Source organism: Micrasema longulum, unplaced genomic scaffold, assembly GCF_059751315.1.
Source record: "Micrasema longulum isolate JH-2025_06_02 unplaced genomic scaffold, ASM5975131v1 h1tg000487l, whole genome shotgun sequence".
Lineage (NCBI taxonomy): Eukaryota > Metazoa > Arthropoda > Insecta > Trichoptera > Brachycentridae > Micrasema > Micrasema longulum.
Window position 1 is genome coordinate 1463076 of NW_028277684.1, and position 16161 is coordinate 1479236.

The 16161-nt window shown below is 33.6% G+C and overlaps 1 protein-coding gene across 8 annotated transcripts in view; it reads left to right on the plus strand.

Annotated features, from left to right (window-relative positions):
- Positions 1-12586, plus strand: part of LOC148281200 (protein FAM13A) — a 33623-nt gene extending 21037 nt beyond the window's left edge. For 4 of the 8 annotated variants that reach the window (XM_088227097.1, XM_088227098.1, XM_088227099.1 and 1 more), the window contains 4 exons: positions 2224-2320; positions 8650-10500; positions 11484-11699; positions 11851-12586. In XM_088227097.1, the coding sequence (XP_088083223.1) occupies positions 8749-10500; positions 11484-11699; positions 11851-12330 (2448 nt within the window). In that variant the 5' untranslated portion in view covers positions 2224-2320; positions 8650-8748 and the 3' untranslated portion in view covers positions 12331-12586. Of the gene's footprint in view, positions 1-1397; positions 1524-2223; positions 2321-7545; positions 7721-8649; positions 10501-11483; positions 11700-11850 lie in introns of those variants that run through there. The other 4 variants (XM_088227101.1, XM_088227104.1, XM_088227105.1 and 1 more) reach the window with 4 other exon arrangements.
- The last annotated feature ends 3575 nt before the right edge of the window (positions 12587-16161 follow it).

Genomic DNA, 16161 nt, shown 5'->3' on the forward strand with positions numbered 1-16161 from the left:
TGTGATCGGCAGTTAATAATGATCGAACGCGATGCATTTTTTCTATCTTACAGTGAACGACTCCGAGTGAACATTATAAACATGTAAATGAAGATATTGGCCTCTTGTCTGGATCTAACGAATTGGGTAAGATTGCCAAATAACACATTTTTTGAAAATTATGCGGTGTTATTTTTGGAAACATAATAAGTTGTTCAAGTTTTATAGTCTACGTCATAATATTATTATACTGTGCTGTACTAAAACACATAAGTAAGTTGTACAACCGCGCTAGAAGTCGAGCCAAATTTTGCTGGACATCAATTTTGCGATTCGAGATTTTTTCTCAGATACTCAGCATCTATTGCGCGACAAGGTGTTGCTTGAGACAAATAATAAACCCGAATAAGTTTCCAATTTTGAGAAATATCTTCTGATTTGTTTCATACATATATATGTGAAAGTTTTTTTTAACGTTAACGCGGGTAAAATTAAGTTATAATTTCACCCCTAGATTGTGAAAAAGCGTGTGAATTTAGCTCCGCGGAAAAATTCCCGCCACCGCGCTTGTGAAGTGAAAAGTAAATATTTCTCACGCTTTGGATAATCTTTATCAGACCAGACGGAAAGCGGGTATGATGAATTAATGTAAATGAAAAATGTTATGTAAACAGTAAACTGTAAACATCTCGCTGTCAGATGGAGAATCTGCAGAATATTATTATAGATAGGAGTCGCGGGTCTCTCCCGCCTTATTCCGCAATCCGCATTTCGCGGTTCGCTATCTGCGCTACACAACAACACAACAACACAACACACAACTGCTACCAATTACACAGGAAACGTAACAGTAAACTCGGAAGCATTCGGATCTTAAATCTTGACACATAAAGCTTTACATTTCTTATCAATTAATTATGTTTTATTGTTATCGCCATAAAATAAGCGCGTCGCGTCGTAACGTACGATACGCGTCTACGCATGCGCATAAATATGTCCGGAATAGTCTTAGTTCTTAGTCGTAGTAGAAGTGTCAGACACGAAATACGACTGCAGTCAAATTATTTTTGAACTCTTCCATAACATGAATAAATGTTCCTGCACTAGAATTATTTAATTACATGCTATGTTATAGATAATTTCATGCCAAATATATATTTTAATGATTATATATAAGAAGAACCTCCAGCCGCAAAAGTTGTAAAATTAAATAATAAACGCCCTTGGGATTCCTGGCATATTCTTATTAGATTCCGTTGAGTAATAAGCCGCTGAAAATTTGACACGGGTCTCGATTCTCGGTTGTAAACTACCGCGTCCAGTACAGTCCAAATTGGTTTAAAATCTTCTTTTTTTAAACCGCCTACTTTTAAAATTGGTTAATTTTTATATTTTTTATTGTCTTCTCTTATTTCTAGACACCGACCGTACGAATGCGTACGACCTATCACCCTAACATTCATAATGTAACATTGTAAGTTATCAAAAAACGCTGCAACCGGTGTTTCAATTTAGTGCTCTATGTACTATTAGTTTCGGGAAAGGTGAGAAAATTTTTATTTTTTATTAGAGATGAAACGGATATCCGGTAATTATCCTGTATTCGTACTATTCGGTCTAATTTTACTATCCGGCAGGATACCGCGTAGTAGCTTAAGATCCGGCGGATACCTTATATTAATTAAACTGTGAAAATTTCATGAAATCAACGCCACTAAATTAATTTATTGATATCGACCGTGTTTGGGAAAGGAAGAAACTCTCATTATTTTTTAAATTAAGTTTTTGCTTAAAAACGTTCATCAGAGTTACCCCGGAAAAAGAGTTTAACCCGGAAATAAAAAAATATTTATTAAAAACGATTTTTTAATTAAAAATATATTTATGTGAAAAAAAGAGACAATAGGCCGGATATCCGGCCATCTGGCTTAGGGGCTCGCCAAATATCCGGTATTCGGCCAAACGACTATCCGCTTCATCACTAATTTTTATAATTGTATTTTTACATATAATGCACGTATTTTTTTTTTTATTGAAAAATATTTTGGTACTTCATTTTGAATCGCCTTAGGTTATGTACCTAGTTCTTACCGATATGACAACCTACAACGATTTTTCCAGTAAATAAAACAGATGTTTTTTTTAAATACGGTAGTTCCATATTCTGTCGGTGTTACGGAAGATGGAGGTCAGCAGTAGGACCGATATAAATATGTGATGTGTTGATGGTTGATATCTTCGCAGCTGCGGTTCCGGCCGTGGGAGGTGTTGGCGAGCAGCCAGCCCAGCAGCCATTGCGCATCTGCTGCAGGCCATCGTGGGCGCCGCCAGACACTGCTTCGTGAGTACCTTCTTCCGTTTCATGAACATCCTGGCCTTATGGCTCCCAGCTACTAGTCTTATGCCAACACCAATCTTCACACAGCTCTGCGCAGATTTAACTCTTAAAAGAACAGCCCAGGCTAAAAAATCCTTCCAGATATGGTGCTGTGACGTCGTGTTACATTAAGCAAAAGACGACATATTTTGAGATACAAGTATTTAAAAAAAAATTGAACACATGCTTATATACTCAACAGTAGTTTAAGTTTGTTTTTTGAAGATAAGAACTGAATTCAACCCCCTAAGGAGTTATGGCCACTTAAACCGGCCAATGACAGGTCATAGGCCCTGTAAATATCTAGAGTTCCATATTCCTTTCTCTTAAATGTTCTCCATCTCTATCGTAACATGGTATACATTTACTGGTCAATTTAAAAAAAATATTTTTTAAAGTTAAGAATATTTTTTATAATTTGTAAAGATAATCATACAATTTAGGCCTGTTATAGCAAATACGACTTCATTATTTAAAAAATAAGAGAGTATACAAAGTCTTGATATCATAGCCACACAATGTTTAAAAAGATAGCAGGTCCAGGGGTACAGTTACGAATCTTTTCTACCCCCAAGAGAGTGATTAATTTGAAGATTTTTTTTAATGCGACCACATTTTGCTTTACATAATGGCCACACTGATGATTAATCGTCAACTGGTGAATAAAACTGCTTCAAAAACGGAAATAAAACTAATACTGTTTGGTCAATTCAATCTAATTAAGTGTTTTGGGTAATGCTTAAGGTCGCAATAATGTTCTAAATGAAAATAATCATGTTTAATTTCACATGTTCATATTTTTTGACGTTTAGTTATCAGTGTGGCCATGTATGAAGCAAAAATTAGCCGCATGTAAAAAATAAATATCCCCAAAACCTCTCGCTAGGGGGTTATCACACTCTAAATTAGGGGATTTTTATTTTTTGAACACGACGACTCTTTGCTTCATATAATGGCCACATTGATGATTAAACGTCAAATGATGTATAAAACTCTTTAAAAAACGGAAAAAAAACAAATGCGGTTTGATCAATTCAACCTAATTGAGCGTTTTGGGTGATGCTTGAGAGATGCAATTATGAATATTCTCTATCCCCTTGAAATTGTTTAATTTGGGGATATTTATTTTTTCCATGCGGCTAATTTTCGCTTCATATATGGCCACACTATCATCTTCAAATTAATTACTCTCCCTTGAGAGTAATTAATTTGAATATGATATTACCCCCTTGGGTAGAGAAGATCCAGAATACCACGCCTGGGGTGGTATTCTGAACGCAAAAGCGCGCGTAAGAAACGCATTTTTTATGTGTTTTAAGAATACCAGGGCTGGTATTCTGAACGGAATTACGTGCGAAGACATTGCTCTGTTAGCGTGTATTAAGTACGTAAATACGCGTTAAAAATTCGTTTTCTACCCGCGCTTTTGCGTTCAGAATACCACCCCAGCCCATATAAATTAAAATGACGTATTTACGTCACAACGTATATTTATATCACAACGTCAAGTTTACCAAATAACAGGTCACTACTCTTTAAATTCCTAGGTTTCCATTACTTCTCTTCTTCTCAAAACTTATTTACATACATCGCGCAAAATAAATTCATTAGTATTGAAATTTCCCCATCAGAACCTCATGGTGTACAGGGCACGCGTATCTAGATCATTCGTTACCTGCATACATGAAGATAAGATGAAATATCGCAGAATTTAATCACATAAATGTTTCATGTAAACTTCGTCGGGAATCGAACCCGTGACTTCATGATCACAAGGTGGATATCGATTATAATTATATTATATTGGTTGTACTCAAGAATGAGGCTTCAAAAAAGTTTTGTTATTGATCAGTCATGTAAATTCTGGCATTAGGATTTGAATTGATTGCCATTTTTAACCCCAATCCTTTTGAAAAACGTATTCAAAATAATTAAACGTTTCAGAAAAATTCAGGTGTGAATAATTTTTTGCGAACGCAGTTAATATACCTAATTAGAATATTATCTTCGCGCACTGCATTGAAGCAGACATGTCTGGTAGGTACTAGGTACATAAACAGAATCCACTAAGTTCAGGCATGAAAATGACTCTCTATTCTAATTCTAAAACAGTATTTTGCTAACAGTCGTTAAGTGATCATTCTTTTTAAATACATTATAATTTATTATCTATGGTAATAAGTAAAACAAAAATTTATATTATTTACTCGACTCACAATAACATGACACTAGTTTGATTCTCATTTCCTTCACAACGCCCATTTGGGGTATTTTAAAATTGTAAATAGCGCTCAATAAGTTATACATAATCATAATCTTTTAAAAGATTGAAAGTAAATAATACGGAAATATTTCACATTGGAAAGGATTTAAAAAATAATGTCTTATTGATCAATAATCAAACAACCTTTCAATATAGCCCATTGTACGCTGTTCTATTGTAATGGTCATCCGATACCTATTTAACTCACGCCCCTCCCTTCATCCCCTCCCTCTTTTTTCAACTATTTCTCCACAATACCAAACATTTTCATAACCTAATCAGTGCATGTAAGTATTGGTTTTATATTTTTGTGCAACAACTATGGTGAAGGTGTATAGTGGGTTTTGCATGTTGGTTTAATTGGCGTTTTGACGGTAGACATAGAAAAGTCGGTAAGTTGTTACATAAAAATATATAATAACAATTGTGGTATACATAAAGATTTTCCTGAAGCTCGGAAAAAAGCATTCATTATACCACTTTCCAAAATTTCTTTACCAGTTTCTGTCAAAGATTACATACCTATATCTATTCTTCCAATTTTTTCCAAATGTTGTATATAATCAGCTAAATAATTATCTATTGTTAAATAATCTTCTTGATTCCAATCAATCAGGTTTTCGTGCGGGCTATAGTACAACTATAGCTTTAATCAAGGTTACAGATGACATTAGATACGCAATAAATAACAAAATGCTAACCTTGATAACATTACTCGACTTCAGCAGCGCTTTCAACTCTGTAGATTTCGATCTTTTGTTGGCTAGGCTCAAAACACTAAATATGACACAACCGGTTATAAAATGGTTCGGATCGTATTTACTAGTTAGACAACAGTGCATTTTGATGCAAAACACCAGATTATCAATCGGAATGTGTTGATATTGCCGCTGGAGTACCTCAAGGTGGAGTTTTATCACCATTACTATTTTCCCTGTTTATCGTTCATATCATCTCTACGCTTACAACTATATCTTCATTGCAGGCCTGAAAGAACCAATAAAACATTAGAATCGATGTCTAATACACTAAATTGCGTGTCAACATGGACAAAAGAGTATGGTTTACTAATAAACCCATCTAAAACACAAATTATGTTTGCGAGTAGTCAAAGATTGCTTAGTAAGCTAGACGTATCTTCACTTAATCCTCTCAATGTCAATGGTACCAATATTCAATACAGGAAATCCGTAAAAAATCTAGGAGTACAAATGGATGAACATCTATGCTGGCGAGCTCATACTAATGAATTAAAGCCACAAAACATTTTTCAGTCTATACTCACTTGTAAAAATTCTTACCCATTAATACTAAATGCACCCTTGTACAAGCATTACTACTACCCATTCTAGATTACGCTGATGTTTCCATGACTGATTTAAGCTGTGAGCAACTCGATAAACTTGAACGACTTCAGAATACATGCATAAGGTACATTTTTGGTCTTAGGAAATATGACCATATTTCTGATTATCGTAGGCAACTGAAATGGCTGAAAATTAGACGGCGGAGAGACTATCACTCCCTCTCACTTCTGTTCAATGTACTTCATAGTCCTAACGCTCCTATATACCTGCGTGAAAAATTTCAACGCTTATTAGTTCATGGTTTACCTCTTCGTTCTAATTCTCAAGGCACTCTCTTAATATCCATCCACAATTCCTCTTTCTTATCTAACTCATATAGTGTCCATGCGGCTCGACTATGGAATCATCTCCCATCCACCATCAAAGACAAAATGTAGTCATTATCTCTGTTTAAATCACGTCTAAAGAAACATCTCCTTTCTCTTCCTTAATCTCTCCTTTCCTTTTTCCTCTTTTTTCCCTTTTCCCATTGAGTAATAGTTTTGATTTAAGGTAATTTTTAAACAAATATGTTTATTTATATTTTTATTTATGTTTAGCTTTTTAACCTTTATTTTCTATTTAATATGTTCTGTAACTTGAATTATAAAAATAAAACTTTTATTTTATTGGTTGGTTGTAAGAAATTGCCATTTGGCTATAAGCCCGCCTAAGAACAAATAGCATTATGTACAAAAAGTTAAATAAATAAATAAACTTACAAAAGAAAAAAGAAGATGCTCTAAGCTTCTTCTTCTTTCTTTCATAAAAGTATATACATATAATATAATAATATGCGGAGGTTTAGCACGATTTCAACAAATAGGAACCCGCCTCTCTCTCCAGGGAAAAGAGGAAGGGGAAAGGGCCCCTGAAAGGGGTTTCAGCCTTCTATAAGAAAGTTCAATCAATATTTAAAGCATTAACTTTGTGGTCAAACATTTTACTAAATGTTGTTAAATATTTGTATATAACCACTTACCGACTTTTCCATGTCTACCGGCATCGAGACGTACCCGTCTCTTCGTCGGGGCACCGATTAAACCAACATGCAAAACCCACTATAGTGGTGTATACACCTTCACCATAGTTGTCGCACAAAAATATAAAAACAATACTTACATGCACTGATTAGGTTATGAAAATGTTTGGTATTGTGGAGAAATAGTTGAAAAAAGAGGGAGGGGATGAAAGGAGGGGCGTGAGTTAAATAGGTATCGGGTGACCATTACAATGGAATATCGTACAAAGGGCTATATTGAAAGGTTGTATGATTATTGAACTAAGGAACATTATTTTTCTTTATCTACCAGTTTCAGTTTAATGGAAGTTGGCAACGCTGGTTGCAGCTTCTATCTATTTTTGAACGAAATAATTGGTTTTCCATTTGTTTTGTCGTTCTCAAAAGCTTGTTTACTGACACGATTATATCTTATACAATTTGTAATCTTTATAATAATTATTATTGAATGGGTAAAACAAGAGCAATTGCAAAATATATTCGAGTAAGTGTGAAAATTGAAAATATTGAAAATCGCGTCAGAAAATATGTCACTTGACGAATACCATAGACAATAACCGGGAGTATAAAAGTGGCCAGGGTATACATATGTTAGTACAATTTGTGGTAAACATAAATACATAATGAAGTTTGCCCTGAGTTTGTTTGACATTTGGTTTTACAACCCAAGAAATTCGCGTTGATTTGAATCAAGAAATAGTGTATTTTGTAAGTTTGCACTATTTTTTCGACATGTAAGTTTGTAAGAGGTTTCATTTCGTAAGATAATAATAACGTTTGGCATTATGTTTTATTTATCGTGCGTAATCAAAATGTTTTATATTTTTATTAATCGATTCGAATGTTAAATAAATAACATTTCCTTTTTTAAAATTACTAAAATTTACATGGAATTCCGGAATTTTTAACAAAAATGGTATTTTAAAAAGTTCGTCTTCAATTTACAATCATTTTTATAAAATCTTTCATAGACTCTTATTCTGATGGTAATTACTTTGGATAAAAGCAAAAGCGCATTAACATTTGTCGGCCTCGCGGTGTAGTGGTCAGCGCGTTTGCCTACCATTCAAGAGGTCTCGGATTCGATTCCCGACACGGTCGATATGAAATATTCATTTAATAGGGTGTTTTCACACTAGAATATTTCATAGTCCCTGGACTGGTACTTGAATCGTAAGACTGATCATCTGACCTTCATGTAACAATTTTTTAATCAAGATTCGCTGCTGGTGGTGTACCAATGCAGTGCCTTATGCACCATTAGGTGCGGAAAGGAAATTGTGATTATCTTTAATACCTAAAGATGTTTGATATGTTATGATTAACAAGAAAATTGACATAGCAGTGATGACGCATCATAAGCTAAATATAAACTGGTCCATAAGAGTTAAGTCTAACTGTGTAAAATATAAAACTATGAATCTGTACTGTATGTTTCCTAAAGAAAAGAAAATAAAAAAATAAAAAATAAATAAACATTTATAATTAGCTTACCTGCATAATATTATACATATATCATTAATCAGGCTTTTTTGCTGGGCTCTGCTTTGAAAATATTTTGCTACAAAAATCTCTTATTAGAAATTGAATACTTCACTAGTGTAAAGTTAATTATAAAATAGGAATAATTCTTCATTTAAAATATGTGTATTTTTTTGTATAGTGCGGCGCAACAGAAGAAGAGCAGCGTGTGGTACAAGAGACAGGGGACGTCCCGTCATATGAAGGGCAGCAGGAACTGGCGCGGCAGGCAGCCCGCTACATGGAGCCTGACAGCCTCACCTCCGGAAACTGTGCCGTAATCTCTAAAATGGTCTCCACCTACATGAAATCCTCTGCGCCAGCCGATGCGGCGTTATTAAATGTCGACAATGCCAATCATGAGACCTGCGTAATGCGACAGTCCCAGTCTGATTTGATATACAATCTTTCGGATGTGGAAAAGTTTTTGCCTAAAATTGAAGAGAACGCTAATCCGGATGATTCTTGCGGAGAAACATTCACCCGAAAAAGAAAAGAAAGGCAAGATTCCGGCAGCTTCTCAGTTCACGAATGCAAGGTTACAAGGTCCAACAGTGAAGAGAGAACTGTGGATGTCAAAGTGTTATCCGAAGACAATATTCGCCGAGTGTCTTCACACGAAGACTTTGAAAAGTACAAGAGACCTTCAACTCGAGCTCAACCGGCTCCTCTGCATGAACAAAACCACGAAGGTACTCACTTTCCCTTGCGAGCGCACAACCGCCTAGAAACTAGTAGCGATAATGTGTATGTTAAAGACATTAACAAGTCCGCTATTATTGGGGAAAAATATTCTAGATTTTCAGTACAAGACATAGATAATAAAAACTCTGTAGAATATTATAATGCCAGACAAAAATACAGTAAAAATGATAATTCTCCCTCAAGGTCTAGCATTCACGAATATATTCTGTTCCCAAAGAGAATATCACCCAATAGGGATCCTAATGCACTGGGACGTGATGTTTGGGAAATGGACAGTGATGCTGAACGAGCCCGTAGCAGCGAGCGTAGATCTCGAACACGCAGAATTCCCACTCGCCGCCAGCCTAAACAATATATTTTAGAAGATCATGGACCCTATGCTGCTTCCTTGAAAGAAAATGATCTCATGTCTAAAAACTGTGAAGACGATCGTCAAAATTCAACTCGCAGAGCCCAAAAATTTGCTAAATCCATACAAAAAGATAAGGATGCATCCTCATCAACAGCACACAATTCACCAAGTTCCACAATTTCTACAGAAAGAGATAAATTTAAAGGGAGATATGAAAGAATATACGATGAGAACATTGTAAAACCTCACCATTCCCAAAAAGAAAATGAGCACACAAAACAACTGTGTTTAAAAAGTACAGTTTCCAAATCTGAAAGCAGTAAAAAATTACGTGAAAGATCTCAAAGTCCAGTAGTTCATTCCCAATCTCCATTAAAGAAAACACCCTTTATTGATCTCAAGTTACTCCATGAACAATTGGGCAAGGATGGTCCTGTTCCGAGTGTCCCAACTAAATATATTGATTTTCCTAATGATAATGAATCTTTCGAAAATCTGTACAGCTTTCACGATGATTCCGAACCGTTGCTAGATGACAATATTGCTGGATACAGTCGAGAGATTTCAGAAATTCAAAATCAAAAGAGAATTCTACCTGACAAATGTGATTACGGATCAGTAGAAATAAACTTAAATATAGAAACAGATGAAAGGCTAAATAAAATAAATAAAAAGATACAAACATTAAAAAAGAAAATCGCTAAATCCGAAATTGAATTTGAAGTTTTGCATGGGTATAGAGCATCACAAGCAGATAAAATGAATGATAGTGCTCTAAGAAAATTGTATTCAGAAATGAGAAAACTTAAATATGAGAAAAAAAACATTAAAAAATGTCCAGGAGAATCTTTGCTTCGCGCAATGCCTATGATATCCACTGAGGAACATTCTCTAAAGACGAAACCAATAGCAGACATAGTAATGGAAATCGAAAGAGTAAGTAAATGTAGTCAATTTAAGTTAGTACATGTTTTATTTATTCATTTAAGTAACGGCTTAGTTGCTTATGGGAAAAAAATGTGACCTCATTATTTTATTACTAAACAACACATAAATAATTCATATTTGCTTTCAAAACATTAAATTCCAGTTCTTTTTTTTAAACATGTGTACAGGGTAAACCCTTACAAAGAATGAAGATTTATGCCAGGGCTGACCAAAGTGCGGCTCATTTATATTAATGAAATATTTATTCATATGGCAACAAGTTTTCTTTGTGAAATTTCTTATTCGACTACAAGTTTTATAAAATCTAAATATAGGTCTTAACTGTCAGATAAGTCACTTACACACCCACTGCATTACAACAACTAATATTAATGCTGATATTGACAGAATTGTAAAAAAAATAAATTAACTAAAAAAATAACAGATTAATTATATTATAACAATGGCATCCCTGTATTTTTATTTTTTCTTCAAAAAGTTGAAGTGTTTGTTTCTGCGGCTCTCCAATCTATTTAGTTATTTGGTTTGGCCTGGAATTGTTTTTGGTTTGGACAGCCCTGATTTTTGTAATAAAGTAAAATTATTTTGAACATAAAGGAAAATTGATTTACAGAAAAAGAATAGGCTATTAAAGGAACCAAGAACTAAAAATTTACTCCTTTATCATAACAGGAAGTTTCCTATGTGGTGAATAATTGCAGTTTCTGTTCTTTATCATAATAAAAAAAAAACTATTAAGAAAACAGTAACTTTTGTACCAAAAAATTTTTTCAAAAATTATTTGTGACATTGGCAGTAGTTTTGGAAAATTCTTAATTAAATATTCAAATACATTTTTTTTTAAATAGCATTGTTATTTTTGAAAAATAATTCAAAATATTTAGGCCTCTAATCAACGTTCCCTCTAATCTCTAATGAGTTGTAATCTTTTAAGGTAATTGAATATAATGAACATACTGGTCTACTTTCAGCGACTAGAAGCAAAGCGCGGTGCTCATGGGCGACCATCCCAACTGGAGAGATGTTCAAACGCACAATTACTGGAAGAGAAGGCTGCTGTGCAACGCGCTCTGCTGTGGCTAGAGGCGGCCAGAGGACGACCTTCTTCACGCCCCGACCGGGACTTGGCACGCCCCCTGTATGACCGCTATCGCGTTCTCAAACGCATGGTCGCCACTGCAGATTCTGTGAGTTAACTTTTTGTATTCTAATATTCAGACTAAATAAATTGTACAAAAATGATACGGATTTTCAAAACTAAGTGGCCAATTTCGGCCATTTGATCATACATTCTGTTATGTTGTTGCTATATTTAATTTACTTTCTCTTTTTTTCCAGAACAAAATGAATTCTACCAATGTAGGAGAATTGGCAACGATCTTAGAAAATGAAACTTTACCATCGGACAGTCCAGAAGAGTCTCCAGAGTCAGCAGATAGAGAAAGCAATAGTGATGTAGAAAACAAAGATTCTTCTTCGGAAAACAAAGAAATTGACGAAGGAGCATCATCTTCTGCCAAATCGACTGCGAGTGATCGACCTATTATCCCATTAGAAGAAAAAAAAGATATCATCAACGAAAACTTGCATTGCTTGCCACTTACTGAACTAAACAAGCTTCTTCTAGAAGCTAAGGCCATGAAGTTAAACCTTAGAAGTAGTATAAAAGCCATGGAAGCTGAATATGACGAATTGAGTGGAAGAAAAATACTCGAAGGAGAAAAAGAATCCATAATGCAAATATATGCCAAATATAAAGAAACCAAGGCTAGAGTTAGACTTTTGTCTGCGCTTGTCAATAAACAAAGAAAAATGTAAAGTTAAATTATGTACCTTATTATTAAGAAAACTGTTTGAAAATATAGTTCATATTATTAAAAATAAGAATGTTTTATATGTATGTTTTTATCCTAAATATATTTAACTTGCTTGCTGGCCGAGCGATATGCGTTCCTTTTCGGTTATAAATCCCAAAATTAGCATTATTTTAGGTCTTGCTGAAATAAAAACAGCTAGTTTTAATCAAATTATGATAATCCTTTATATTAAAGATATTTTCCTTGAAATAAAAAAATTTAGAAAGTATTGTTTTTTCAATAATATCTTATTAATTAAGTATTTTTCACTGCTGTAAGCATAAAGATCACATGCTATTAGAGGTGTTTTTAATTCAAGTTACGCTAAAAACATTGGTATGCTTATTTTTCAAACTTCTATAAGTGAGAATTTATGATTACAATTTACGGGAATCTGCCCCGGTATAATTTAATATTAAAGTGAATTTTACCTGCATACATATTGGTGATTTTCTTTATGTGGATTAAACGTCTTTATTATGTTGCTGCAGAGTTTACTAAAACATTTCATCAGAGGATGGAGAAACTTTTAGAAAAGGAAATCCAGTCCCTGTCTAAAAACATATGGACAAACCCAAAATATTTTTTATATTAAAACACTTCATAGGAAAGACAAAATACTTTAAAGACACACACTTTTAGCGGTGCCTATTGGACCTGACGGTCCCCCCGACGTTGGCGATCACAACAGCAAAAGCATCTCGGTCCTGCGCTACTCTTATATTCCGCAGCCAGGACAACTGCTTATTGTATGTACTCGCCATAGTGATTCCTGGGAAAAGATGACCAGAGTGGTTTCCCGTTGCCTTCTCTGGTGGATTTTTCTGTTGGGGTTATCTTCCCTTAGCTGGTTGGTTTTGGCTTCGAAGAGCCAGAAACTCGTCATTCATTCTCTCGTTATCTGCTGTGATCACACCGTTATGAGTGTGATCCCCATTTCCCAAGGTGCGCTGGACGCTAAAAAGTTGGACTATTCAGTAGTAGTGTTACTGGTAGAATGCAACTGGGTTTGCAGCATTTTATAGAATCCGACCTTCTAGCAAGATGTAACTCACTGCGACCCTAATGACAGTTCGAACCCCACAAAGATACACACTGGATAGTTGAATATGCACAGTAACATTGTAGAAACGATTAATTGAAAAATGTTAATTTTAAATGTTGAAATTTCTTTGGATAAAGATTATTTCAGCTGTCAAATAGTGAATTTATGCATTTAATTTCATTTCCAGAGTAGATAAGTAGATATATTATCAAAAATTATATCTTTTAGAAGATTTCTTTTTAGTAGTCAATTGTAATGACGGCGGCCTCCGCGGTGTAGTGGTCAAGGCAAGCGCCTTACACAGGGAAGGTTCCGGGTTTGATTCCCGGTGAGAACACAAAAAATTTATTGTGATTTTCTCAAGCCTGGGTGTTCTGCGATGTAATTCACCACTGTAATTGGGCCTCCTGGCCTGTTGTGGTGCAAAAATAAAATAAATTAATCAAGATTATTTCAGTACCAACCTATGATTTTTATAGACAATAGGTTAATTAAATTCTTTCATTATCGATAAAAAATTGGGGTTACTGTCTCATTAACATTGAAATTGTGACTATATAATAATATACAATCGCACAGTTAAATTCCTATTCTTTATGCTATAAAAACTGCATGCAAAACGATATTTGTAATAGCTTCTCGACTAAAATTGTGTTATTAAGACACCGAACAAGTTACAAGCGTTGAACGTAACTAATAAGTAAAAAAAAAAAAAAAATCTAGAGCATAGAATTGAGAATAATCCAGAAACCGCATACACGCGCATCAAACAGAAGGCGACTAAACTACTCTTAAAGGAGTAGTTTTACGTTTTGACCCTTTAGTTTCTTTGTAAACGTCGCTCAGTACGCAACTCCCAATTTGAATTCAACTGTGCCGTGTTGTGTCGTTTTAAAGTGTAGAAATACTGCTGGGATCTTGAAGAAACAGGATGGGATCACGTTTCATGTGTAATTAGCGAATGCATGTGTAAGTAGAAAATGCATTACTTAAAAATTGAATTATTTGATCATCTGTCAGATTATCGAGGAAAAAAATGAACATCTTGTTAGTGTTGCCAGGGTAGTCAAATTTGTTACGCTACTTTGCTCACCTAATAAGATAACTAATGAAAATTGGACCCCTCGGATTATTTGATTGACATTATCTTTAAAACATCAAATATTATTTTAACATGACATAAAAATATCAGTTTTATGTAAAATAAAATTTGTTTTATTTTTTAAGTTCAAAGTTCATTAATTAAATTACTCTTATTAAATGACCCTTTACTTATCATCTACTCTGTTGTGTCAATCAATGTTTTCGCGTGTAGAATAAATTTTGGAGAAATTAACAAATTGCATTTTTTTATAAATTTAATTATTTTACATTTGTGTTATGATTATATTTTTTGCGATCTGGCAACATTACGCGCCGACTTCACGCATGCGGGCGGCGAAAGTGGGGCAAAGTGGGGGGTTTTTTGGACACAGTCCGATGTATTCAAATATGATTCTACGCTCCTTCTGGACCATTCTTAATTCTATGATCTAGAGGTTTACCAATAATACATAGTATGTTTGACGGTTTCAGCATAAGAGAAAATAACATACAGATTCTTTAGGTTAAATAAAATTTTTATTGAGATTTCACAACAATCTACATATTGAGTATTGCTAATCACTGGATATGTGAATTTCTACTGTCCTAGTAAAAGATTATTTTCAAACAATTTACATAGTTTAAATAAAAAATAAATACCTTACACATTGCACACAAAATATTGAAGGTCTGATCATAAAAATGTCTTAAGAGTTGAAATGCATTTATAAGAAGAAAATTGGAAAAAATACATAATAAATTTCATTCAACCTATAATAATAATAACAGTTGTAATAAATAATATAAATATGTATGTATTTCCTCATAATGTTTGGTTGACAATAAGTCTTTTTAAGAAATCATAAAAAATATGTATTTTACAATTTTCATTCAATAATTCGCACTGTGAGTGTAAAATTAAAGTGCAAATTTCTCCTTTTTGAGGTTTAAATGCAAAACAGTCACAAATCTTGCAAAATGAAATCTTCAAACCCCTGTAGCTCTAAACTACACTATTTGCACATACTATGGTTTTACTTTGAAAAAATCATTTGGAATATTTTTAATGATACTTTATCAAATGAAGGTTTAATTAAAATAATGACAATAGTATATTTTATATGATTGCTTTCCGTGAAGTTTATAAATATGCTTTTGACTGCCCAAGCTTCTAACTTCTTACATCCAACCATATTATCATTCATTTAAAAAATCACTATTTCAACCAACACATAGGTGGCACGCAAGGTTGAATATGAGACCTATTTGTTAAAAATTAGGTAATGAGTTAAATTTACAGCTAAAATATAATTAAATTTAAATTCTGTTGTATTACATAACCCGTATGTAGGTGTGTATTATATATTATATTAAGTATGATTGTCAATCAATTTAGATCACTTGGGAATTTTATTTTCTTTATTTGAATTTAAGCTTGTTTGCATTGAATAAAAAATATATTTATCATTTCTTATCGTTATTTAACAATTACTTTAATATGCACTTTAATTGATAAAATTTTCGTTTAAAAAAAAAATGCTCTATCAATTTTCATATTGACAAGTATAACTAACTTTTGTAAAATTATTTATATATTATTATTGCATGGTGATATTTTTGGAAAGACAATTTTCATAATAAATATATAAAATAACAACAATTTTT